The sequence below is a fragment of the Theropithecus gelada genome, chromosome 6 (genome assembly GCF_003255815.1).
Source record: "Theropithecus gelada isolate Dixy chromosome 6, Tgel_1.0, whole genome shotgun sequence".
NCBI classification, from domain to species: domain Eukaryota; kingdom Metazoa; phylum Chordata; class Mammalia; order Primates; family Cercopithecidae; genus Theropithecus; species Theropithecus gelada.
The window spans coordinates 49763144-49789984 of NC_037673.1; the positions used below are offsets into that span (position 1 = coordinate 49763144).

A 26841-nucleotide genomic window follows, 5' to 3' on the forward strand; every position below is an offset into this window, starting at 1 on the left:
TTTTCTGATGCAATTTGTAAGCTCCTGGTGTAGACCTTTCTACCTAAAATGTAGACATTCTATTGGGGAACAAGTTCTAAAATAAAAAAGTTGCCCAAATGGTATGCCAATTACTTCAGAGTCAGCTCTAGTTTTCTTTAACAGTGTGCTTCTTCAAAGCAGCTTGAAGTTCTTCCCAGACATTAGTGCATTACTCCTGTAACCTCATTATTCCCGTAACTTCATGGAACAGCAGGTGAGGGAGCTGAGAAAGAGGCAAGGGCACCCAGTGACTTGGGGGGTCCCAGACGATAGGAGCAGAGTTGGCTTAAAGTCCTCTGATGAGACATGTGGTATTTCCTCTGGGATAGTCACTGATACTCCCCAGGGAAAAGGATGAGAGCCTTACTGAAGCAAAAGAAAAGAATTGAGAATAAATCCACCACTGCCTTCTCTCTAGTAAGGAACATTCAAAAGCCACTGCACTGCCTGCAAGACTCACTTTCTCACATTAACATTGAGTGTACATTATAGTATTTCAGTCTTTGCTCTAAACCACTATCCATTTTTTTTTTTTTAAACGGAGTCTCGCTCTGTCTCCCAGGATGGAGTGAAGTGATACGATCTCAGCTCACTGCAACCTCCACCTCTCGGGGTCAAGCAACTCTCCTGCCTCAGCCTCCCAAGTAGCTGGGACTACAGGTGCGCACCACCACATTTGGCTAATTTTTATATTTGTAGTATAGATGGAGTTTCACCATATTGGTCAGGCTGGTCTTGAACTCCTGACCTCAGGGGATCCACCCACCTTGACCTCCCAAAGTGCTGGGATTACAGGCGGGAGCCACCGCACCCAGCCCACTATCCCTTTAATGATACAAATAAACAAATATTTTGTAGATCATAAACAACAACACTTTAAACAGTAATTTTAGTTCTTTTCTAACTTTCTATAAGTGAAAAATCTGTATCCTTCTTAATCAAAATATCAGTTTTTAAATTTATCATTATAAATCTAACTTTAAAAAACTACATGTAGATGTACAGTGGGGGTGAGCTACTCGGGTAGGTAGAGGGAGCCTCGGACCTGAAGGAAAGGGGTGGGGGCAGCCCTCAAGCCCATTGCCCTTGTGCCCACTATCTTTCCAGGCCACAGTGCAGAACCGTGGTCGGAAGGGTGTTTGAGGTCTGTTTTGTAACAGGACTTTGAAGGCAGCACCATGGAGCTCTTCATTTTTAATGATGCCAGACAAGGCTATTATTGGAAAAATTAATGTGAAGTCAGAAAATCCCTGTACCTTAATGGTCACTGGAGGCCAAGACTCTCCTGCTTCTTAGAGGATTTGGATATTCTAAAAATAAAAAAATAAAAAATAAAAAATAAAAAAAAAATCAAACAATACCAAAGGGCTCAATGTCTTTCCTTCATTTTTCGGATTCCAGGAGCATAGCCTTGAATTAATCCTGATCCTTGCTTTGTTCAGGCCACATTGTAATCATTTGTTGAAGTGTGACTCACTTTATTTGTTTCTCTGTTTAGAACTATATCTGTGTATTTATTTTAATAATATTATAAGCATCCATGAACCTACCACCCAAATCAAGAGCTAGCTCTCTTTTTTGACAACTACATGTGAGCGCATTTACCACCTGCCTTCCTCCACTTGGGTAACCATCAGTCCACTTTCTATATTCTTCAACCCTTGCTCTACTTTTCAAAATAATGTTTAGGCACCCATACATATCCAAAAAAAAAAACCATTTAAGAATATTTCATTGCTTTTAACATTATAAAAGGGGTGTAATGCTGTATATAATATTTTGGAACTTTTGAAACTTAATACTATATTAAGATTCATCCATATTGTTGCATATCCATATAGTTCATTCTGTTTTTAAAAATTGAGGTGATATTTACAATACAGTGAAATGCAAGGTTTCAGTGTGAAAAGTGTGCACGAAGTGAACAATTTGGTGAGTTTTGACAATTGTGTGCAACCACATAAGACCTTAATCAAGATATAGGGCAATTTCATCACTCCCAGAAAGTTTCCTGTGCTTTCTTTTTTAAAATTTGTTTTTAATTTTTATGGATACATGGTACATATTTACCTGGTACCTGTGATATTTTGATACAGGCATACAGTGGGTAATGATCAAATCTGGGCAGTTGGAATATCCATCACCTTAGACACTTATCATTTCTTTGTGTTGGGAATATTCCAAATCTTCTCCTCTAGCTATTTTGAAAAATACAATCTTGTTTACTGTCGTTGCCCTACAGTGCTTCTGAACACTAGCTCTTATTCCTTCCATCTAATTGTAGTTTTATACACACTAACTAACCCCTCTTCATCCCTGCTCCTCCCCACTACTCTTTCCAGCCTTTAGTAACCACCACTCTCTTCACTACCTCCATGAGATCCACATTTTTCAGCTCCCACATTTGAGTGAGAATGTAATGATATTTGTCTTTCAGTGCTTGACTTATTTTACTTAATATAATGCTCTTCAGTTCCATCCATATTGCTGCAAATGACAAAGTTTCATTCTTTTTAGTGCATACATTATATTCTGTTCGGAAGATATATCATGTTTTTTTAAATCCATTCATCTGTTGATCCATACTTACAATTAATTTTATATCTTATCTATTGTAAACAGTGCTGCAATAAACATGGGAGTGCAGATATTTCTTCAATATACTGATTTCCTTTCTTTGGGATATATACCCAGCAATGTTTTTTTGTTTGTTTGTTTGTTTTCATTTTAAATACACACCCCCTGTAGTAACCACTGATGTGACTTACCACTTATAGCTCGCTTAGATTGCCAATTCTTGAATTTCAAATAAATAAAAGTGTATAGTATGTACTGTGTGTTTAGCTTTTCACTCAACATAATTATTGTTTGTGATATTTTGTGTACGGGGGGTTCATTTTTTGTTATTGTTATCTATTTTATAGACCACAATTTGTACTCTACTGTTTACAGATATTTTGCTCGTGTCCAGTTTGAGTTATTGTTGTAAATAACAGTAATATAATAATATAAATTTTTAGTGTTAAAAATTTATAGAATTTTAAAATTTTATATAAAAAAATAAAAACCAAAGTGATAATCTGCAGGTAACGCTTGCAACTACAAATGTTAGGATAAAAACTAATTTTTTATTTATTACAAAAGTGATTTTCTATTGTAAGGTTTTAAAAAATATATTGACGCAAATATAAGGAAACACTTAGTGTCCTAATATACAGAAATAAAAAATAAGAAATTATGATACACATTTTTCACATTTTTTAATGCCCATGTAGTTATGTGATTTAAAAAATAGAATTAGGTCATATCTACATATTGGGGATTTTTAAACTTTTTTGCATGTTAAATTTTACATATTGTTTTAAAAATGTTTTCATTATCTTGAACATTTTTATATTAAAAACTAAGTTTTAACATAATATGAAATTTTTACATTAAAAACTAACTTTTTTAGGCAGAAAAAGTACAAACCTTAACAAAGCTAATTAGTTGGACTTCATCAAAATGTAAAACTTCTACTCTTCAGATGACACTGTTGAGAATATGAAAAGACAACCCATAGGCAGGAAGAAAACATCTGCAAAACACAGAAAGGACTTGCATCCAGACTATATACAGAACTCTTACAACACAATTAAGGGAAAATTCACATCTCATTGTCTTTTAATGGGAAAAAAGATTTGAACAGACACTAACTACACCAAAGAAGAAATACTATAGCAAATAAGTGTATGAAAGAGTCTCAACATCATTAGTCATTAGAGAAATGCAAATTAAATAAGACACCACTACACATCAACACAATTGCTAAAGCTAACAAGTGAACAACAACAACAACAAAAAGCTGACAATAACAAGTATTGACAAGCATGCAAAGCAGCTGGATCTCTTATACATTTCTGATGGGAATAGTAAAATGGCAAAATGGGACAATTACTGTGGAAAGCAGTGGCAATTTCTTATAAAGTTAATCATTCACTTATTACGTGACCCAATACTTTCACTCCTAGTTCTTTACTCAAGAGAAAATGAAATATACATCTATTACAAAGACCTATGTGTGAATATTTACAACAGCTTTATTCATAATATCTTGAAGCTGCAAACAACTCAGATGTTCTCATTAAATAAATTATAGTGCATCCATACAATGGAATGCTACTCTGCAACAGAAAGGACCCAGCTACTGCAACATGAAGCAACACAGATGACTCTGAAAAGCATTGTGCAAAGTCACAGAAGCCAGACACAAATGCCTACATACTATATGATTCCTTAAATCTGACATTCTGGAAAAATCAAAGCTGTAAGGACAGAAAATTGATCGGTGGTTGCCAAAGGTGGACGAGGGGAGGAAGGGATTGACTGTAGGGGCAGGAGGGAGCTTTTTGGGGTGATGGAAATATTCTACATGATATGGCAGTAACACAACTATATTGGTTTGTCACACTCATAGAATTGTACATCTAAAAAGGGTGAATTTTACTGTATATAATTTATTGCAATAAGCATTACCTTAAAAAAAACTAAATGTTTGAGAAAACCTGCTTGGACAGCTAAATAATTATAGTTAACTATCATATATAACTCCTGCTTCTCTCTCCTCTCTATAAAAAAGAATGTCCCTGTCTCCAGCATTTGGTTTCAAACAAGAATATCTCAATTGTTTATTGTCTAGATTGCCAATTTAGATCACCACTTAGTCCAGTATGTGTTTAAAATATATATGTGCTGGGCTGTGCCTTGGTAAGAGTTTCAGGAAGAATTGCTCATTCAAGGGCAGGCAACTCACTTGCTGATGGCCTTTGCCAGCAGATAATGACATCACTAGCTGGAATAATGTCAAAGACATTCAGAAACTATGAATATAACATTACTTTTGAACTGTCAGATTTTAAAAATACAGCTGTTAGTAACAGAGACACAGAGTACAAGAGGAGAAATTTTCACACACATACACAATTGCCCTTTATATTTTTCTACACCAATTGTGGTGTTTATATAACAGTTAATATTAGGGAGTCTACAAATTTTGAAAATCAATCTTCCATAAATATGAAAGTACATAAAAATTCCATTATGCTAAGGTACTCTACCCTGTTGTTTACTGACAAAATGCTTGAGATCCTTTATTTAACACATATAATTTAAAATATATTCTTGCTGTTCCTGTTGTGTCTTAGATTCTTGGCAGCTATAACCGAGGAAATTTAAGCACTGAAAAATTTGTGGAGGAAATAAAATCAATTGCAAGCGAACCCACTGAAAAGCATTTCTTCAATGTCTCTGATGAATTGGCTCTAGTCACCATTGTTAAAACTCTGGGAGAAAGAATATTTGCCCTGGAAGGTATGTCTATTTATCTTATTGCTGCATGTTCTCTCTGCAATTCAAAATCAATGTAACGGGATTTTTGTATTTATTCCTAACACATCAGTAATACATTTTTTTACTGTGTACAATAGCTAGCATGGAACAATGCTCTTTTATATAAATCTGTCATTGAGACAGCTGTTTCTCAGAACGCTGTGTCTGCTAGAGGCTCTCTTTGTAAGGGCACGGTAGGACAGTGCTGATGGGACAGCCGATGAAGACAATGGTCAATGTATATGTGCCAGGACAAAAATGTTTCCATGTGCTTTATTCCTTTTCTGTAACATAGATTTAGAAAATGAGGGTACTATCTCAGGTTTTGTTTTTTTTTTTTTAATTGTTTCTTCGTTTCATATTGAGCTGCTACATACAAGAGTGCTCTTATGCAATAACTTCTTTGTTCATTTATTTTCTCTGTATTTTGCTCCTTGCCCAGTTTAAAGGTCTTCATGGAACTGTGCCTTAAAATCCATGGCAAAGAAACATTGGTTCACTGTATTTGTCTAAATCATGTTACTTCTTTGCAGATTTTCCCTTGATTTTTCAATGATGACTGGCTGTTAAGGATAACAAGTTATGGCATTCCCCATTCTGCCTTAGGTAGAGGATGTCAAGTAGCTAATTACTTTGGAACTAGATCTTTCCTAAAAAAATCTTCAGAATTGTTATGCCAGGCAAACTGGCAAAGCTTCTTTCTTCACATTCTTTGATGATCTCTAGTCTCAGGGAACATGCGCCTTTTCTCCAGCTAGGGAGAGAAACCACCAGAGAATTCTTTTCCCCTTAGGCTACATCCAAATCCAGTTGATCGTGTCCTTGTGAGAACACACTAAAAGACTGTTATTTCTGCATCTTAAAAGCAGAAATTTAAGAGCACCTTCTTGGTCTCCCTGATATGATTGATAATAGGAAACAGAAAGACAAAATGGGAATGAGACATAACTGAAGAAAGTGGACCATTTTGATTGAGCATCAAGGGACTGGGAAAATGCAGAAAAATGAGACTATGAAAATGTATAGAAGGGAAAGAAGATTATTTAGAATTATGGCTTTCAAACCTTTTTTGAGTGTGACTCACAATAATAACTGCATGTTGCTTTTTGACCCAGTGCACATAAATATATACATATAAAAATAAGGCAAAGTTTCACAAGATAATTCTTATTATATGTGATACACTGTGATGGCTTCTCATCTCTTCCATTCTACCCTAATCTCTTTCAATGAAAAGAAATGCTGGCTATACTGAGTCTGTTGATTTCATGACTGGGTCACAATCCGTACTTAGAACATTTGATTTAGAGGTGATAGGAATCTACTGCCCAGCCAGACTGAATTTCTCTGCCTCCCTTTTCCCCTGGCCTCTTTCCCCTGTGCCTTTAGAAACAGAACACTCTAATTGTTTATGAGTCTGGAGTTACAGCTGCTTCTGAAGAACTCAGCTGTCTTGTGCTCTGTGTACAAGTCATTTTTAAGTGGCTTTGGTCTCTCAACAGCTATCCCGGTGTCATTTACCAATAAACCAGATTATGAACTTGGCTGGCCTTAAGGAAAATACATAAGGTCTTCCAACTCATTGTGTACTTTTATTTTTAATAACATGGGCTAAGATATGATAGAAACAATCTGTAAAAATAATTTTTTAAAAAAGTTACATAGTTACATTTTATAGTTCAAAAGAATACAGTGTCATTTCTAAATCTCCTCTTAAATAAGCAAGTAATCTAAGACTGGCAAAAATGAAGCCCACATCAGCTGGGGGAGGGGGAGATCAATGATCTGAAATGACATTTCAGATTGTTTCTAATCTGACTACACCACGGGTTAAAGGTGACATGTTGAAGAGCCCAAACACTCCAAGAAGTCTCTATATTTAAATATGACATCATTTTATAAGGAACTTTACAGATTAAAAATGTCTTCTGTATCATCTTTGTTGCTACACTACACCAAAAGCAATGTTTTGACTAGATTGTTTCTTTTTTTTTTTTCATGAGATTTTTACTTTATTTCCTTGTTGCTTGGGAAATCTCCATTTCCTGTCAACATGTATCTTAAGATGACAAATAGCTGTGATTAAGAAATTTCTGCTTGTCAAGGACAGTGCCATCTATTGAGGCAAGTATGCCAAGGACTTGCCTAGTACATCAGAAAATGGTCTACTGTCTCCATTTCCCATTGAGCATTGGGAGAAAATGCCAACATTTCTAACCAGAGGCTGCACAGTGGTTAGAGGGGCTGGCCCAAACACCCATGAACAGTCCAGGGAGGAGTTTGCAACAAGAAGCCCAGGAGAATATAGTGACCTCTTATCATGATGCCACTGCAGCAGGAAGAACTTCACATAGCTTCCTTCTGTCTGTTCTCAGCTGAAGACAGAATAGCAGCAGGGCAGGTGCTGGAAATAATGCAGGCTTCTGTTGCTGCATTCTTACTGATCTTGCAGATAAGTGAGAGAACCCCTGAAAGCATTGTGGACTAAAAATACATGTTTAAATTAAAGTTAAAGTGCATCTCAGTCATTTAAATTACAGGACAATTCGTACAAGAGATTAAAATGATATATTGGAATTATTGATTGCCCTATTTAATCTAGTCCTACAAAGGTAATTACTGATGTATTTGTTCACAATTTTATCCATGTAAATAACTAACAAATACAGTTACCTTCACAAATTTGATTATTCTCTTGCCTCAACGAAAGGGCAGACTGACTTTCTTAAGTGCTATTTTTAACTTATCTGCAAGACCAAATAAATCAGTAACTCCTAGTGCAAGCAAATAAATCAACATTCCATCAACTCCCTCAGGAAATTGTGGCTTTGGGTTTGTGAATATTTTGAGAATAATTTGAGAGTAGCAGACTGCCATAAAATGCTCTGAATTGTCTCTGCATTTCAGTAAAGAGCTTCAAAATGGCTACAGGATCTTTTAAATATATATGATTGAAAGGCATGTGCGCAGCCCTATCCAAAGACCCCTCCTGATCTGTGAGTGACACTTACCAGCAGTGATTAGAGCAAATAAATGCATACTAAAATACCTAAACCCTTTATCTCTCAATGAAACTCTGACAGGATCTATGGCCTGAATATGGGTGGAACTGATGGAGCTGAGAAACCTCCTCAAACATGTGAATGAAATTTTTTTCAGTCCCGTAACATATTAAGGGAATTTCTTGGCAGTGTTCCCAAGGCATGGATTTGGATAGGAATTTCCTCCTGTAGCACATCCAACTTAAACCATGTGGACCCAAAGCACCATAGGATCCACAACATGCTACAGTATAAGAATGGAGATTTCTCAACCCCTCCATCAAGGACAGGGCCGCTAATGAGCAAGAATTTGAGACATGAGTCCTTTGACTATCTTTCTCTGTCTTCTACCCAGGCCTACCTAGAAATTTTGAGTTGAGAAATGTATGGCTGAAAATACCCTAAAATGTTTGAAGTTCTGGTTGGTAAGACCACAAGTCCTACCAGGTATCTGTATTCTGCAAGTCAGTAGTGCATGAAAAGGCATTGTTACTTATTTACAGTGATATTTTCCTATGTTATAGCTACAGCTGACCAGTCAGCAGCTTCATTTGAAATGGAAATGTCTCAGACTGGCTTCAGTGCTCATTATTCACAGGTATGTTGACCAGTTTGTGGAAAATGAAATATATGTTTGCAAGACTTCCTTTCCCAAAACCAACGTCTAGCCATCAGGACTGTAAGTGCAACGTGCAGTTCATAGCTTAAACAATTATGCAGGCTATGATGATGTTTGCTAATTCAAACAGGAAAATGTCGTTTCACAAGCTTCTTATTAGAAAAACATGTTCTCTCACACAGCTCATTGTGTTGTATTAATAGTTGTGAATCAGACAGTATGAGCTGTGCCTTGTAATTATGTATCTGTCTAAATGAAATAATTTAACATATTTGCTACAGATGTGGAAATTTTTCCACAGTGTCAAGGAATTCAACGGTCTTACTACAATTCCGTGTTCAAGACCTACAATTCTTGGCACCCAGAATAAAGTAGAAAGGCGAGATTTAAAAATATATCATTTGCAGGTAATGAAAGAAAAGGCATAATGGTCCTTGCAAAAGAATATGGACATTTTTTTTTTTCAAAGAAAGCTTTTTTATTTGTTTGTTTGTTTTTGTCCAGATCCTGATACGTGAAAAAACAGAATAGAAAACCCCAATGGGCAAGTGGGTAGAGAGATCAAACTTAGAGGACAGTCACTACCTGATTTTGTGACTTTGAGCAACAATCTTACCATCCTTGGTACAGTTTCTAATTATAAGAAGAAGTTTATTTTTAAAAAGAAATTTATAACTAAGGCCCATTCAGATCCCCCCCAATGCGATGTAGGTCTGGCTCCCTTACCTCTTCAGTGGACAGGGCTGTCCCGCGTCCAGAATATGGACATTTTTATGTGCAATTTTACTGTATAACTTGGGCAAGTTATTTGTGCCTCGATTTCCTTTTCTGTAAAACAGGTATGGTAACAATAGCATCTAGCCCATAGAGTTATCATGAGGATTATATGAGCTAATAAATGTGAAGCACTTTGAATGGTATACCTATACACATTGTTAATGGTGTTTAAGTGTTTCCCCTTATTATTTTTATTAAATATAATTATCTTATCCGTTTGCATGTAAGGACTGGGTCATGCTTGGAGCAGTAGGAGCCTATGATTGGAATGGAACAGTCGTCATGCAGAAGGCTAGTCAAATCATCATCCCTCGAAACACAACCTTTAACGTTGAGTCTACCAAAAAGAATGAACCGCTTGCTTCTTATTTAGGTAAGGCTTGGATATAATTATAAAAGAGTTGTCTTACTTTTCAATTTTTTACCTTCAGCATTATTTGCTTATGTTTCTATAGGCTTGCAACCATATAGCAAGATTATTTCAGTGAGTCGGGTATTTTTCAGAACCCATGCAAAGTTTCAGGCCTCTGAGCAGCTTTAGTTAGTCAAAATGACACACATGGAAGACATTGTTTGTTAGCAGGGCTATCTAATGCAGGGAATGGTTTTGGATGATATGTGCCCTTTCTGATATGTTCAGTTTCTCTGTATCTGGTATCAATTTTAACTTCAGAAGAGCTTTGAACCTGTGGACAAGAAAGGAGAGTAGAAAAGGAAACCTCAACTTCTCCTATATCCTGAAAACCAAACTCGCGTATTGTCTTAAATGTCTATCATTAATTTCTCTCTATGGGTCCTAATTTTGGAAAAGAAAAATGTATTTTTTCATGTAACTTCTTCTTTAATAGCTCCATTCACAATCAGACAAATATTGAACTTAAACCCAGTGATGTAACATGATCCTGTTTCCCAGTGTCTTGCCAGAAATGAGGAGGTATATGTCTGGTACCACTTTATTTGGGATCTATACCAAGCTGAGCAATGCCTAGGGGATGCCAGGGAACTCTCCCATCACTGAACAAAGATCTCTGTGAACGATTGGGAGGATCTAGAATAGAAAGGACCATCAGGATATGGATTCCCAGCTCGTACTCACTCAGCAAATATTTGGAGGCTCCTCTTTTGCCCCAGGCATTGATCTTAGTGCTGGGGATGTAGTGATAAAGAAAAAGGATACCTTGGCCTGGAAGCATTCAGTTTCACATGTTAGCATTCCTCTCTGGGATGTTTCTGTCCCAGAGGCAAGTCTTTTTCTCTCTGTCCCAGTTGCTTTCTATTTTACCAGGAAGGTGGCAGGTCTTTACTGCGGTGTTTATACATCTCCTTATTTAAGGACACCTATTAAAGCTGTAGGGGCAGCAGGACTTAAGAAGAATAAAAGGACTATAGTTTTAGATGACTAAAAATGTAACAGTCAACAGCAGCTACACTGTGACTGCTAAAATCTCTTAAGACATGTAGAACTGCATGAATGAAAGTCTACTCTGTTTCTCATAGAAATCCTATTACATTCCACTCTGGTCAGCCGACAGCTAGAGTATCTTGTTGTTCTAAGTATCACATGCTAGAGGGAGAAAATGACAAACTAGGATGTGCCAGTAAAAGATTACATAGAGAAGTTAGCTCCAGAAGCAATTCCTTGCTACAAGTCTCACTCTCTCCAAAACTTAAAGAAATTGAAGGTTAGAAAACAAAGTGTGCATTGCATGTCTTTTAAGTATTTGGAGGATTGTGATATAAAATATAGGGGTTAGACTTAAAATTCATTTCAAATTTCAGCATTAAAAGAGATCCTATGGAGCATGTAGTCTTAATTTCCAATTGAGAAACTGAGAGATAGAACAATTGTGTCCCAGCTGCCTATGATAGGTGTGAAACCACAATTGAGACTTCCTGATTCTTATGTCAGTGTTCATATCACGATATTGAAATAACTGATTCTGGGTTGATTAAGAAAGCACCGCACAAATACTGAGTACCAGCAATGTGCCAAACACTGAGTTTATAGAGAATAAGAAGATAGATGAGGCAGGTCCATTCCTACATTCATAAATCTTACTTTTTTGGGTGAGAGACAATAATGGAACAAGCAATCGCTATCAGCATGATATGTGCTATGACACAGAATATCTAAAAAAAGAGGGCTGGGGATTAGATTAGATATCTTCTAAAAGTTCGCTACATCCTAAGGTTCTATGAGACTGTTTACGTGAAATACCTTGGAATCAAGAACCAGCTTAACCTGAGGCTTCTTTGTATTCTATGTAGAATAAATATAGAACATTTATCTTCCTATATAATGGATGACATATAAATTAGTAAAACTCCTTATGAAAGGCATTTGACAGTGTGTTTACAGAGCTATAAAAATGTTCATACCACATTTATACAGAAATTTCACTTCTGTGGACCTAACCTAAGGAAAAAAATCCAATATTTAAGAATGCCAAGTGAACAGTTATTTCCACTGTATTATTATTTATGGTATTGAAGGAAATGCCATTATCCTAAATGCCCCAAAATATGCAGATAGTTAAGTAAATAGTAAATCCACTTAACAAATATTGTACACTCATAAAAATAAAAATTATAAAGCTGCTGATACTAAAGACTTGAAGCAGTTATGGTACAAGATGTACAATTAGCGATAGCCATGAGGTCATAGAGACTTGAGTTTGTTTTCTGATTCTGCCTCTGGCTATGGCTTTAGGGAAATTACTTTCCCGCTGAAAGCCTCAATCTTACTATTTCTAAACTGGAAATAATTACACCATATATATCATTTGGATTGTTAGATTAAGTAATGACCGTATTTAGTACTGTGCCTGACACACAGTTAACAATCAATGGGTGTTGTCTATTATTTTATTATGTAAATGTTATTTTGTATTTTTTATTATGTAATGTTATATAGTAAACATTCCTCTTATTAGTATTGTGGTAGGCAGAATAATGATCCCCAAAGATGTCCATGTGCTAATCCCTGGGCCCATGAATAGGTTACTTTGCATGGCAAAAGGGACTTTTCAGATATGATGAAATTAAGGAAAAGATGGGAAGATTATCCTCAGATATCTGGCTGGACCTGATATAATCAAGCATTCTAAAAATCAGAGAACCTCTCTTGGATGTGGCCAGAGGGAGACAGAACTATGGGAAAATGGTCAGAGAGATGCAATGTTGTTGGCTTTAAAGATGGAGGGGGGCCACAAGCCAAAAACTGTGGATGACTCCAGTGCTACAAAGGGCAAGAAAATGGATTCTCCTTGATAGGCTCCCGAAAGGAACACTGACCTGCCAATATCCTGATGTTTAGTCCAGGAAGCTCTATGCCAGACTTCTGATGTACAGAATTGTAAGATAATAAGTTATGATGCTTTAAGCCACCAAGTTTTTAGTAATTTGTTACAGCAGCAATAGAAAACTCATACATAATACAAAATAATAATAGTAGCTGACATTAGTACTATTACTAGTAAGTATTGAGTATTTACAAAATCAAAGACACTGTGTGAAGCCCACAAAGATGTGTATGATATTGTTGCCACTCTTAGGAAGCCCACATATTTTAATTGATAGCACTGTAGTTTTTGGTATTCTTAATTGTATGTGATTAAATTCCTTTAAAATAAGTAAACTTTTAAGAATCCTAAGTTTGTCATTCCCAAAAAGCTTTGGTTAAACGTTGCTTAAAGCAGACTTGGATAATTCAACTTAAAGATGGCACTGTAAGTGAGAAAATATTAAAAGAATCATTTCTGACCACAGTATTTATAATATATGACTTCTCTCTGTCCAAAAAGGAAATTTTTGGGTATGTTTTCTACAGTGTGCTGAGATTTCCTTTTCTGTTTCAGAAATTATTTCATTAGCTTATTCACAAGTGAGGGTATGTGACATTTTGCCAACATAAAGTCTGATACATGTAGGATTTCTTTCAAAATAGAAAAGCATCCAAAAGGCAGGACAAATACCTTGTTTTTTTTTTTCACCCAAAATAATATTCTAAATCTGAAATGAAGTTTTCAAAATGTTTCTTTGTGGGGGTCACAAATTGAGAAGACACTGAATGTATTTTTTCGTAAATCTTTATGGATTGCAAGTTGTAAGACTATGAAAAATCTTATGAAGGAAGCAGAGAGGCAGAGGCTCTATTAGAAAAATCCCGTGCTTATCCATAATGATCAGTTAGCTGTCAAACATCTGTCTCAGGACATAATCGTACCCCTATCTTTCTATTACCCAAACTGCCTTATGCCAATACGCATTGCAAGTGGATTTAGTGGTGAGAATACAGCTGGGATTATGTTCCCCCGCTTCCTCCACCCACAGTTTGCTGAATTCTATTCCTGCCAACAGCTTCCAAAGGAGAAGGAAAGATCTGAGGCAATGTCTTGGCATCAAGACAGATCATACCTGTTTCCCATTACCTCACTAGATCCTGGCCCTTTACCCCAGAACTGAATTATGAGAGCTGACAGAATTCATTCTTCATAAATTCATGCAAAGGGCTATGCCACCCATTTTGGCCTTTTCTTCCTCTTTTTTTTCTCTTAATTTGAGTCAGAGTTTCTCTCTTATTGCCCAGGCTGGAGTGCAGTGGCACGATCTCTGCTCATTGCAACCTCCACCTCCTGCATTCAAGTGATTCTCCTGCCTCAGCCTCCCGAGTAACTGGGATTACAGGCACCTGCCACCATCCCCTGGCTAAGTTTTTGTATTTTGGGTAGAGACCGGGTTTCATCATGTTGGCCAGACTGGTCTCAAACTCCTGACCTCAGGTGATCCACCAGCCTCAGCCTCCAAAAGTTCTGCGATTACAGGCGCGAGCCACCGCGCCCAGCCCTTTTCGTCCATCTTATTCTTTTCTTTTTCAGGAAACACTATTAAGCTTAAATATTTATAATTATTTTCCTTCTACTAAATTTAGGCTTTACTTGGCTCTGGCTCTCTTTTTCTTTTCTTCTTTCTTGTCTTTAGACACCCAAGCCTCAATTAGTAACTATGCTAACTGTCCCTGAGATTATTTCAACTAATATTTTTATTTATGAAGTATAAGTCATCAAAGAGAGTTAACTAAATAATCTCACAACTCCTAGCCTCAAACAAAATTTTCAACTTATTTTTAAAAGAGGCCTTTTATCCAGTTACATTCACAGCTCTGCAAATTACACACACACACGTACTAACACTCTCATTCTACTCCCTTCTTCATAGTTCTTAGTAGAGTGGCATGAAATAAAATGGCCTTCGCACATTCTTCGTTTCCATTTTATGTGTGTATAAACATAGCCTGAAAGATTCATTTTATAAACATATAACACATTACATGTTTGAAAAAATATTTTAGATTCTATTTTGCATAATAATAAAAAAACCCTCAAAGAAAGATGAAGGAATGAGAATGTGAGGAATATTCATAAAGGATAATATGCGTGCGTAACTATGTTCCTTTAGCACTTGTAAGAATAAACATATTGTATAAAAACCTTTTTTCCTTTTTAACACTTTTGGAAGAAAGTCAAACTTACTTTATAGTAAAATACTTGGTAAGTGAGTTAGAAAATGATATTTTTCTCAGTGAGAAGTGCTATTCTGTGGCATTTTGAAAAATAATCTGACTTCTACTGCACTGAAGAAATCTGGTTATTAGAAGAGTTATTCCTTTTATAAAATCAAAATCTGCATGTGATAATTTTATTCATTGATGTCGCTGTGTTCTCAAAACACAAAGAACAAATCTGATTTTTCACTCAAAAATTAATTCTAAAGACACAATTTATGCTCTTCCTGTAAGCAGCCTGAGATGATCTCTTAAAATGGTTTACTATTCACTTGACCCAGAATAACCCAAAAAATTATGCAAATCAAGAGATTCAAATCTTCATGTTCACTTTAAGAACATCCATGAAAATACCCAGGCAATCAGGGGTGTGTATATCTGAAAAGCCAGCAAGTATCTGAAAGATGTGACTTTCCAGAAGCAGTGTGTGCCGTTCCATCATTGCAATGGTGGAGTTGGTAGATGTGCCCGAAGCCAAACAGTGGAGCCGGACAGAGGGTTTATGGCCCCAAAAGAGTGCTGAAAGTTTGTTGCACATGCTTAAAAATATAAAAAAAACAGTGCTGATCTTAAAGGTTTGTATGTAGATTCTCTTGATCATTGTGTACATCTAGGTGGGCAAAGCACCCAAGATGCACTGGCTCTATTTACAGGGCTCATGGTCAGATTAACCCACATGTGACCTCCACCCCCACTGTCGCACCCACCGCACTGAGATGATGCTTACTGAAATAGAACAGATTTTTCTAAACCAGAGGAGGAGGTTGCGCAGAAGAAGAAGGTATTCCAGAAGAAACTGAAGAAACAAAATTAATGACCCAGGAATAACTTCAATATAAAATACATGCAAATAAAATCAAAAGTAGAAAAAAGACAATTCAAAATTTTAAAGAGCATGGAAGCTCAATTAAAAAGAGGAAAGATCAGATATGTGAAAAACGATTCAAGCTCTCTGTTGAATAAAGTCACATTAAAATCACAGCAAGGTACTGTTGTTAGACGATGTTTAACACCTATTAAAACATACACAAATTTAAATAATAGTGATAATACACAAAGCCTGGGACAGTTTCATGAAATTGTCTTTCATATGGCTGTTCATAGAAGAAAGTAGTACAAATTTTCTGGAAACAATTTTCTAGACACTATAAGAATCATTAAAAACTTGATCCAGTGATCTATTCTTTAAAATTTACTGTCAAAAATCCAGAAGAGGGACAAATTTAAATGCACCAAGGTGTCTTTGAAATCTTAAGTGTAATAACAAAAATATTAAAACCACCTGAATTCTAGTGTTTTATCGGGCAATGCTCATGTAATATAAATGTAATGTCTTTATGCTTTAACCAAGAGAAATCATCTTCAATTATTTAAAATTACAATTTAAAAAGCTAGTAGCAGCACAGAAAAAGTTTACATTTTCTCTGATCCAACTATATAAAAAGTATTAAATTCTGTAGTGCAGACACATATATCCAAATGAAATACAATCGATTTATTACAAAATGGGGTGGGGATGTGCAATGTTTTTGTGTGTGTCATCATTGTTGTATCATTTGTGATTTTAAATAATGAAAAACTCAGACTGGGGGTAAATAGATTCTCCGGAGAAAGCAATTGTGGTAGATAGAGAGCACATTAAAAGCCTTCACCAGAACAAATTCTTACATGCACTGAAGAAAAAATATTATTTTCAAAATATAACCATATAAAAATGATTCTCTTGGTCATTTAGAAAGAGTTTTAATTTATTACATGAAGACTTTAAGGGTCCAGGTAGTATATCTGGAATCTTTCTTTTGTTAGGTTACACTGTAAACTCTGCTACTGCTTCTTCTGGAGATGTGCTCTATATTGCTGGACAGCCTCGGTACAATCATACAGGCCAGGTCATTATCTACAGGATGGAAGATGGAAACATCAAAATTCTCCAGACACTCAGTGGAGAACAGGTAAACTTGAAAAATATTGTTTTATTTAAATTAATCGATTCATACTCTATGTATGTTTACTGTCTATTGTCCTAAACTTTTAAAAATGCGTTATCCACATATTCAGTAACAACTGGGAACAGGGCCCCATGTTAGGTTCTTTGGAAGGATGTATAGTGTCTGTATCTTTCTCTTCATGTTGGATGGGGGTGGAGGTAAGATGTATAATAGGCTGGGCACGGTGGCTCACACCTATAATCCCAGCACTTTGGGAGGCTGAGGCGGGCAGATTACCTGAGGTCAGGAGTTTGAGACCAGCCTGACCAACATGGAGAAACCAAACTCTACTAAACAGCCTGACTAACATGGAGGAAAAAACTCTACTAAAAATACAAAATTAGCCGGGCGTGGTGGCACATGCCTGTAATCCCAGTTACTAGGGAGGCTGAGGCAGGAGAATCGCTTGAACCTGGGAGGTGGAGGTTGCCGTGAGCCGAGATCGTGCCACTGCACTCCAGCCTGGGCAACAAGAGTGGAACCCCATCTCAGAAAAAAAAAAAAAAAAAAAAAAAAGTTGTATAATAGATGTAGATACAGACATACAAATACATACACAAGAAAAGAGATCCAAAACATTAAGAGGTACGAAACTACCAGTGGCCCAGACAATACAGTCAGAATATGATGAGATTGCTTTAAGCTAGGATTGGTGCAGAAAAGCTTCTTAGAAGATGAAATTTGGGCTGAATCTACAAGGGATGATAGAATATAGATAGGTAGGAAGAGCAGTGAAAGAGAAAGTTAAAAAGATAACATGGACTCATATTATGTGAGGTTTTGAATGGCAAATTAAGAGCTTGGATTTTATCCTGGAGGTAATGGGAAATTGGCTGTAATATTTAAAATTCGAAAATTCTTATTAGGTGGTATTGAATATTAAAAGAAATTTGGGAAATTATACATGAAATAACATTTATATATGTATATATATAAACTGAAAGAAACATCATATATATGCAAACATTTACACACACGTGCACACACACACACACACACATACATATTAACTGAAAGAAAGATCTAACCATGCTTTTTGTTGTTGTTATTTTTGAATTGTGATAGCTCAGGGAACTTTTATCTCTAAAAAGTTTTCTGTATTTTTCAACAGTTCTACAAGGAGGATTTATTAACTTTATTCCACAGTCCTTTTACAGAGGGTGGGAGAGGGGTTCTTCTTAGCCTTCACTAAATATTCCAACTCTCTAGACTAGAGGGGCAGGGCCGCATCAGCCCTGCTGTTCTGCAGGAGTCCCAGCTGCAGCCCAGCGCAGCAGTAAAGCTCAGGTGCAGGGATACTCACATTAGTCATGTCCACAGACTGCACTGGCTTTCTAGCCCCGTGCCCCGCAGGAGCAGTATCTTTTATGACAGCACCATAGACATAGCTTCCAGGGTCTCTACAAAGGGCAGGCTGGCTACAAGAGTAACTGCGCTCTGGGAAGTCAAAACTATGTCATCTTCATCAGGTCCTTATAAATCATTTATAGTTCCACACAGCCTGAATACAATATCCCAATAAGAGGTTATTTTTACCCCATCAGGGGTAAAAGCAACAGCTTAGCCTTAGTGGTAAAGTTGAAATCCCAGCCTCAGCAGATTCCCAGGGCAACAGAGTTAGAGTAACTAAAGGTCAGATCCTCATGTATCAGGTGAAAGGGTTTTATTAACTCTTTGCCCACATTTATACTCGGAAAATGCATAACAGTTAGAGTAAGGCTATTGTTATAGCTCAAACTGGAGGTAAGAAGAACGTCAAATAAGATGTCAGCAGTAAAAATGGAAAAGGAAGGGGCATGACAGATATCAATAAGAAGAAATTGACAATAGTAAAATGAAGCATTTTAGATGACATCTTACATCCATTATCACTCCATTAATTGTCTACAAGACAGGAAGTGTCAAATTTTATGAAAATTTACATATGAAAGTTGAGGAGAGTATCATGAATGATTTAAATCATGAATGACTTCAGTTTCAGCCTGGGAATGTGAAAGAAAGGTGGCTCCATGATTAGAATGTCAACACCTCAAGCAATTTAGGTATTTTTAACAGTGACGTTTGGCTTTTAGACATGTTCCTTGTAACAGTAAGCACAAATTCAGATATTTGCATGTGCCAGTAAAGTAAAATCAAAATAGGTAAAGTCAGTGAGTAAAGCTGCTGGGTGAGAAAACACAGGAAGTGGTGGGAATCATGGCCCTGGGCAGCTTGTAAAATTCCACCGAGCTCCAGTTGACCGTTGCCATGTGGGAAGGAAAACCCAGTGTTGCAAGATCTTCTAATTTATTTATGTTTATAATTAATTCAACTTTTAAAAAGACCTCTTAAGCCCCTCAAAAACCTGTGAGAAAAGTGCACTCAAAAGGCAGTGTCTTTTGCCCACATGCCTAGGAGCAATGTCTAGAAATGTAGAACTGAAGCCTTGAGAAGGAAGACAGAATGATATTTGCAATTGCCTTAGTAGAAATGTTTAAGAAGGATTGGTTATCTAGGGTAAGAGAATGGAAAAAAGCTACAGGTCTGAGCTTTAGAAGAGGCCAAAATTCAGAAAATGGGAGTCGGGGAAGAAGCCAGTAAATATGAAAGAGTGTCTATGCCACAGGGGCAGAAGCAAGATTGTAAGAGTAAAATCACAGAAGCCACTACAGGGAGATGTACAATAAGATAATTATGAAGAGCATCAAATATTAAGCATAGAATAATATTTGAAAAACTTGTTTAAGCATTTAAGTAATGAAGTGTAAGTTCTCTGCTTTTGTCTAAACAGATTACTATCTTTAAATGAGAAAACATATTGCTACAAGGGATGATCCCCCTGCAATCCTTCCATATTTTTCTGTATCCCATAGCTGCTGGGATAACACTTAATCATTTAATTGAGAAGACAATCTTCCAAGACTATGAGGTGAAATATGCCACACCAGTATTCCAGTGCAACTCAGTTCCTTATAATGTATTTAAACATATATGCAACCATTACAGAATGCATTCTACTGCTTATCTAATTTTATTTCCTTAAAAAATCACTATAGTATTACTGACCTTTTCTGATTTGTGGAGAAGAAAGAGAGGTTAGAGTGAAATCTAAAGAAATTCATTTTGTTACTGTCAAGCAATGAAATCTGTAACAGCTGTTCATCCTCAAAGATGGAACCGACTAATATTCTTTATCCTCATGAAAGAGCCAATAAATAACTTTCAGGGAGCATCAATTTCTATCTTTCATTTCCTTTGCCAACTAGCTCCTCTACTAGATTGCTAGAAGTAAAACAAATGTAGATTTCAGCTTCCTTGAGAATTTCCGATGTTCATTGGGCTGTTTTGTTTCATTTTGTGTCCTAGATTGGTTCCTACTTTGGCAGTATTTTAACAACAATTGACATTGACAAGGATTCTAATACTGACATTCTTCTAGTCGGAGCCCCTATGTACATGGGAACGGAGAAAGAGGAGCAAGGAAAAGTGTATGTGTATGCTCTCAATCAGGTAATGGTGTCTGAGTTTGGTAGAAATCCAGTAAAATCTCTTCCTTCTCTTCATTTTTGAATGATAGGTTCTAATTTTTCACTCACTTTGAAAAAACAGAGCAAAGAAGCTATCAGGATTTATTCACTCCACCAACCCCTCAGTTTTGAAATGACCATTTATAATTCTAATAAAGTAGCTCCAACCCTTAGATATTTTCTGCTTGGAAATGTGAATTATGTTTAACACTGTATAGGATAAAGGATGTAAATATAAATCTCACTAAACTGTTAAATAAACGCACAAGGCTTATTTAGGCTGGGAGGCTTATCAGCTCTGGCTTGGAGGTGGATAATAACCTCAGCAGTTAAATCGGATAGGGTTGAGGGGGAGAAGTCATGAGTTTCAAGGCAGCGACACTGCAGACGTCCAGGAAATACTTCACTGGGCTGGAGTGAGATTTTGTCTTCCATGCCTGACTTTAGACATCATTTTTTAAGTTAAATAATTTTTAATTTCTTCATTAGAAGAATGTTTTGCTCTTTACAGCAAAGCCAGTGTTTATTTAGCTTTCCCAAATATGTACATTCTCTCCTAAATTGATTATTTTAAATAATAAATCATGTATCTTTCTTCTTATCATTTTTTGGCTCCCTCCTGTCAACTTTTTTTGTCCCAGGCTGTTTTGTTCTTTTTCCAAGAAAGTGTATTCTTGATCACCTTTGCTAGTACTTTCTGTCTGGGATTTTTTTTTTTTTTTCTTCCACTCTAGGCAGCTTTAGAGAAAGTTTCCTTTTAAAGCAGAATAAATTTTCACTTTGCACAATATTGGGTGAAGAGGGGATAGTGGTACAAATTAAGGATTTAAATATTATTTGGCCTGAAAAAGATGCTCTGAATTATATACTCACTCAATTGCATTAAAGAGAGATTCCATTAAAGTATGTCTCCCACACTTCTACAATCTGCTCTTTGGAATCCCTAACTTTGCTCTCAGATAGGCACAATTTTAAAGAAATTTTACCACCCTTACCACTAATGTACAAATGGCTGTTAATAGCACTGATTTAGTATACTTTAAAAATTTTACTCTGCTGTAGTAATGATGGAAATCTGTAAATATCCTGTTTATCTTTCTTCCAGACAAGGTTTGAATATCAAATGAGCCTGGAACCTACTAAGCAGACGTGCTGTTCATCTCGGCAGCACAATTCATGCACAAAAGAAAACAAAAATGAGCCATGCGGGGCTCGTTTTGGAACTGCTATTGCTGCTGTAAAAGACCTCAATCTTGATGGATTTAATGACATCGTGATAGGAGCTCCGCTGGAAGATGATCACGGGGGAGCTGTGTACATTTATCATGGAAGTGGCAAGACGATAAGGAAAGAGTATGCACAAGTAAGAGTTGAAACCTACAGATTCCCACCCTTCAGTGATAAGTCAGTTCGATGCCAGGCATTACCTGTCTAACTTCATGAGTTATTTAATTTCTTCCTCCTGACCTTATTGGGAAACTAGATTTAATTCTCTTTAAGTGCTCCTTATAGATTAATTACTTTATATTTTATACATTTATCTAATTTCCTTTCTGTTGTTATTTTCCATGTCTCCAGGATTTGACTTTTTGACACAGTGAAAAACAAAAGAATTCTTTGTAACAATGCTGTTTAACATCTTCTGTGTGTCCCATTCTAAATAGAGGGCACTGCTTTGTGAATAAGGCAAAAATAATTATATGACTTAACCAATAAAGGAAATTAGATTCTTGATTTTATATTTAATGTTCATGCTGTTATAATAAATTGCATTAAGTTCATATTTATCCATTAAGTTGTTATATTTTCCTCAAGTGAATTAGGATTTCTAAAGGTTTATAATTTTCTCACAAGTAATCCTTAGGAAAAATAAATCTGAATATTAAGTTTAAGCTGCAGGGAACTTCTGTTATTCTTGTTTGTACTTTGTTGTCAGTTAACAGCTCTAATCCATAAGCGTATTTTTTTCCTGCATTAGAAAAATAACAAGTTACAAAAGTGCTAAATGCACTATAAAAACAAAATAATTTAAAGGAGTTTGAATGTAATTGTCTGTTTTTAGGTAATCATAGTCGGTTAGATATTGAACAGCTACTTACAAATAAATCAGAATTCACTACCTTCTAACTTACATAGTTTGAAAAGAAACCAGAATATTAATTATTTCATTTTCTATTTGAGTGTTCTCTTTGGTTCTGTAGTCAACAGAGCTCTCAAAATCTATTCATGTAATGCAAACATGAGTGATTTTTCATAAAACCATAACAACAATAGTGAACAGAATAAAGAGCTTATTTCAATAAGAGCACTTGTAGCCATTTGATAAATAATTTGTTTCTGTTGAAAATCTTTATGGCATTATTTATGTAACAAGAGACAGGCAATATTAATGACTGGGGCATGATGGAATTAGGAAACACGGGAAGAGGTTCTTTCTTATATTCTTCCACTTTACTCCTTCAGTGTCAATCCTGTAAATTTAATGGGGTAGCATTTGAAGTAGAAAAGGAAACCTAAATCATTGTGAGATGAAATAGATTGTCATAAACAACTTGTTTTCTAAATGGTGATAAATCAAGATGCAACTTTAAACAAAAACAACAAAAAGAATATTAGAGTTGGATTTGTTTAATTACTGGCAAAATGCTTTTTGAAGGAATAGGTGAAGATGTGCTTACTCATTTCCATGAGAACCAGATGCTGCTTATGTGTGGGATAATCCAGAATCAAACAGTCAAGCCCATAGAACCAATGAGGCAGATATCTCCTGAATTCTTCGCTTAAAAAAATGAGGATGGCTGGGTGCAGTGGCTCATGCCTATAATCCCAGCACTTTGGGAGGCCGAGGCAGGCAGATCACAAGGTCAGGAGTTCGAGATCAGCCTGGCCAACATGGTGAAACCCCGTCTTTACCAAAAATACAAAAAATTAGTCGGGAGTGGTGGTGCGCACCTGTAATCCCAGCTACTTGGGAGGCTGAGGCAGGAGAAGTGCTTGAACCTGGGAGGCGGAGGTTGCAGTGAACTGAGGTAGTGCCACTGCACTCCAGCGTGGGTGACAGAGCGAGTCTCCGTCTCAAAACAACAACAACAACAACAACAAACAACTTTAAAATGAGCCTAACCTGTTTAAGCATGAAAACTGTTTCCATTTGGTTTTCCTTAGTGGGCTTCTTATTTTGTGTTTTTTATGTGGAAAACAAGAATCTGAGAAGACTTGAAGTTTAGGGAGGGTTTGTAAGTCCTGTCTGCTTGCCATGGACTTCTGTTAAAAGCATTAGCTTCAGCTTGAACCAATGCTAAGTCAGGAAGTACAGATATCAAACATACTATGTATGGTAATATGCACAGATCTGTCTTCAAGACATATTCATTTGTGCCATCTCAACGTTGTGAATACATGTGAGTGGAATTGAGTCTCGTGCCCTCAACTTTTAGGACAATTTTTGAAAGACAGTAGAGATTACATATTGGAAAATGTATTTGATGGGATGTATTATTTATACCCAGCCACAAAGTTCAGTGAACTCCAAATTGACCCCTAGAGCAATCTTCCACTCCTCTCCCCGCTGCCCTAATATGATATGTTTTCAAGATCTCCAGTACCTTTAAATATGTCTGTGTGATGGGATTGGCTAGGAAGCAGAAAGCACAGAACCAATTACTCATACTGTTTCCTTTGAGGGTTAGACAAAATGACATTATATAATTTTTTCCTCTGTCTCTGGTGTCAGTGACCTTGAAATGATTTTGTCTGTACTATAAAAAGAGCAATATCCTCTGGGAACATCTGAGTTTTTCCTCTTTATCTCCACGTGAGGGACCTCTTGGGCGGATTCCCAAAAGATCTTTAATTTTGATTTTGTTAAACAATTTAAATTCTCAGATTTATTTGAAACTGTTTTGAACAGACTCTTCTCATATGAAACTCTTTTTTTGGATTCTCACAGCGTATTCCATCAGGTGGGGATGGTGAGACACTGAAATTTTTTGGCCAGTCTATCCACGGAGAAATGGATTTAAATGGTGACGGTCTGACAGATGTGACTATTGGGGGCCTTGGTGGTGCTGCCCTCTTCTGGTAAGTATTTTAATAACATCCTGTTAATCTGAGACTGGGTCACCCATAACTTGCCGAGCTCCCAGTGTGATTGGAGCTCGTATCATACCAAATATCTATTTCCTTTTGTGTTCCACTATGCAGATACAAGTTATTCAGCTGAGTGAGCTGAAAGAGTCAATATATCTTAAGAACAAAGAAGCTATATGAAAGAAACAAGTAGAATGAACTCTTTTTTTTTTTTTTTTTTTTTTTTTTTGAGATGGAGTCTGGCTCTGTCGCCCAGGCTGGAGTGCAGTGGCCGGATCTCAGCTCACTGCAAGCTCCGCCTCCCGGGTTTACGCCATTCTCCTGCCTCAGCCTCCGGAGTAGCTGGGACTACAGGCGCCCGCCACCTCGCCCGGCTAGTTTTTTTGTATTTTTTAGTAGAGACGGGGTTTCACTGTGTTCGCCAGGATGGTCTCGATCTCCTGACCTCGTGATCCGCCCGTCTCGGCCTCCCAAAGTGCTGGGATTACAGGCTTGAGCCACCGCGCCCGGCCTAGAATGAACTCTTAATTTGGTGTGTCTATTATGTGGTTTACACTAAAATAGGTATTCTGTTTTAGGAGAGGTATAGGGGAAGAGAAGATCTTACAGAGGATGTATATAAACAATAAACCATCCCTAATATTGGGTTGCTTACAAGGTTTTAGAGATAATCGACTTTTTATTCATTGGCCTGATACATAGAAACAGATAATCCAACAGCACTCTCTGACTGTTTATATTGTTGTCAAGCCTAGAGGCATCTTAAGTAATATCTTTGCTCAGCTGTTAAAATGCCCGCATCCCCCAATTTGCCCAGTTCTTTCAGATACATACATTCATAATGCTTTATTTATTAAGAATAAAATAATAATTTAGTAAGCAATAACGTTAATAACCATAGCTTTAACCAGCTAAAATATCCTATTTCAAAAACTGTTCTGTTTGAAAAAAAATTACTAGGAAGTCAAGAATCAACTTAATGAGAAACCCACATGATAATTTTGAAAAATATAATAAATTTCATTAAGAAATATAAAGGAAGAGTTTCATAAGTAAAATGTCTATTCCAAGTGACCTTATGAGAAGTCCACATGTTGATTCTCCTAAATTAATGCATTGGTTTACTGTAATTCAGGTGGAAACATACCTCAATTCTCTTTTTCCCAAAAATTTACCTAGAAGAGTAGTAAACAGTGAAAGAAAGATGAAGATAGAGAGGTGAAAATAAATGACTTTGCTGTAATTTAACATAATGCTTAAGAACTAATGGTCAAATTAGAATGGTACAGTAAATTGTGCATATACAATAATCACTATGTTAAAAAAAAAAAACTTTACAGTAGAGGGGAAAGAAGACTGAGGGGTGATACCTAAGAAAAGGGAATATTAGGCAGCCAAGTGGCTGGGACTTTGGGGAGGACTCGCCAGAAACCAAGGTTCAAAACCAGAAGTCAGCAGTGTCAGAGACAATATATATATTTCAATTTTGTTTGAACTGTTAATCCTGAATTAGTTTATTATGCTCCCTTTAGCTCACAAATATTTATTTTATTAATTCTCATATTAAAAATATGTCTTCAGGATTTTTATGCTCCAGTTTTGTTTCAAGGCCTTCTTGCAAAGCTTTGCAAACTTATTTATGGCCTCTCCTGCCCCGAATCAAGGCATTGATGGGCCAAAATGATGGTCATTTCTCTAGCATAGTCCAGGCTCCATTGACAGCAGAATGGACCAAACCAATAAACTGGGACACGAAGACTAAGATTGACAATGCCTAACAAACAAGAAGTGAGAGTGTATACAAATGACAGGCAATAGGAAGAACATTTGGAAGCAAATAGTGAGGGTCTTGTCATGTGACCTGGACTGA

The 26841-nt window shown here is 36.5% G+C and overlaps 1 protein-coding gene across 1 annotated transcript in view; it reads left to right on the forward strand.

The window, feature by feature from the left end:
* ITGA1 (integrin subunit alpha 1) overlaps positions 1 to 26841 on the forward strand; it is a 167671-nt gene that overhangs the window by 100922 nt on the left and 39908 nt on the right. Inside the window, exons 9-15 of the mRNA XM_025387226.1 lie at positions 5205 to 5370; positions 8954 to 9027; positions 10054 to 10198; positions 17195 to 17340; positions 20722 to 20865; positions 21988 to 22245; positions 24832 to 24962. Coding sequence (XP_025243011.1) covers positions 5205 to 5370; positions 8954 to 9027; positions 10054 to 10198; positions 17195 to 17340; positions 20722 to 20865; positions 21988 to 22245; positions 24832 to 24962 — 1064 coding nt within the window. The remainder of the gene's footprint in view (positions 1 to 5204; positions 5371 to 8953; positions 9028 to 10053; positions 10199 to 17194; positions 17341 to 20721; positions 20866 to 21987; positions 22246 to 24831; positions 24963 to 26841) is intronic.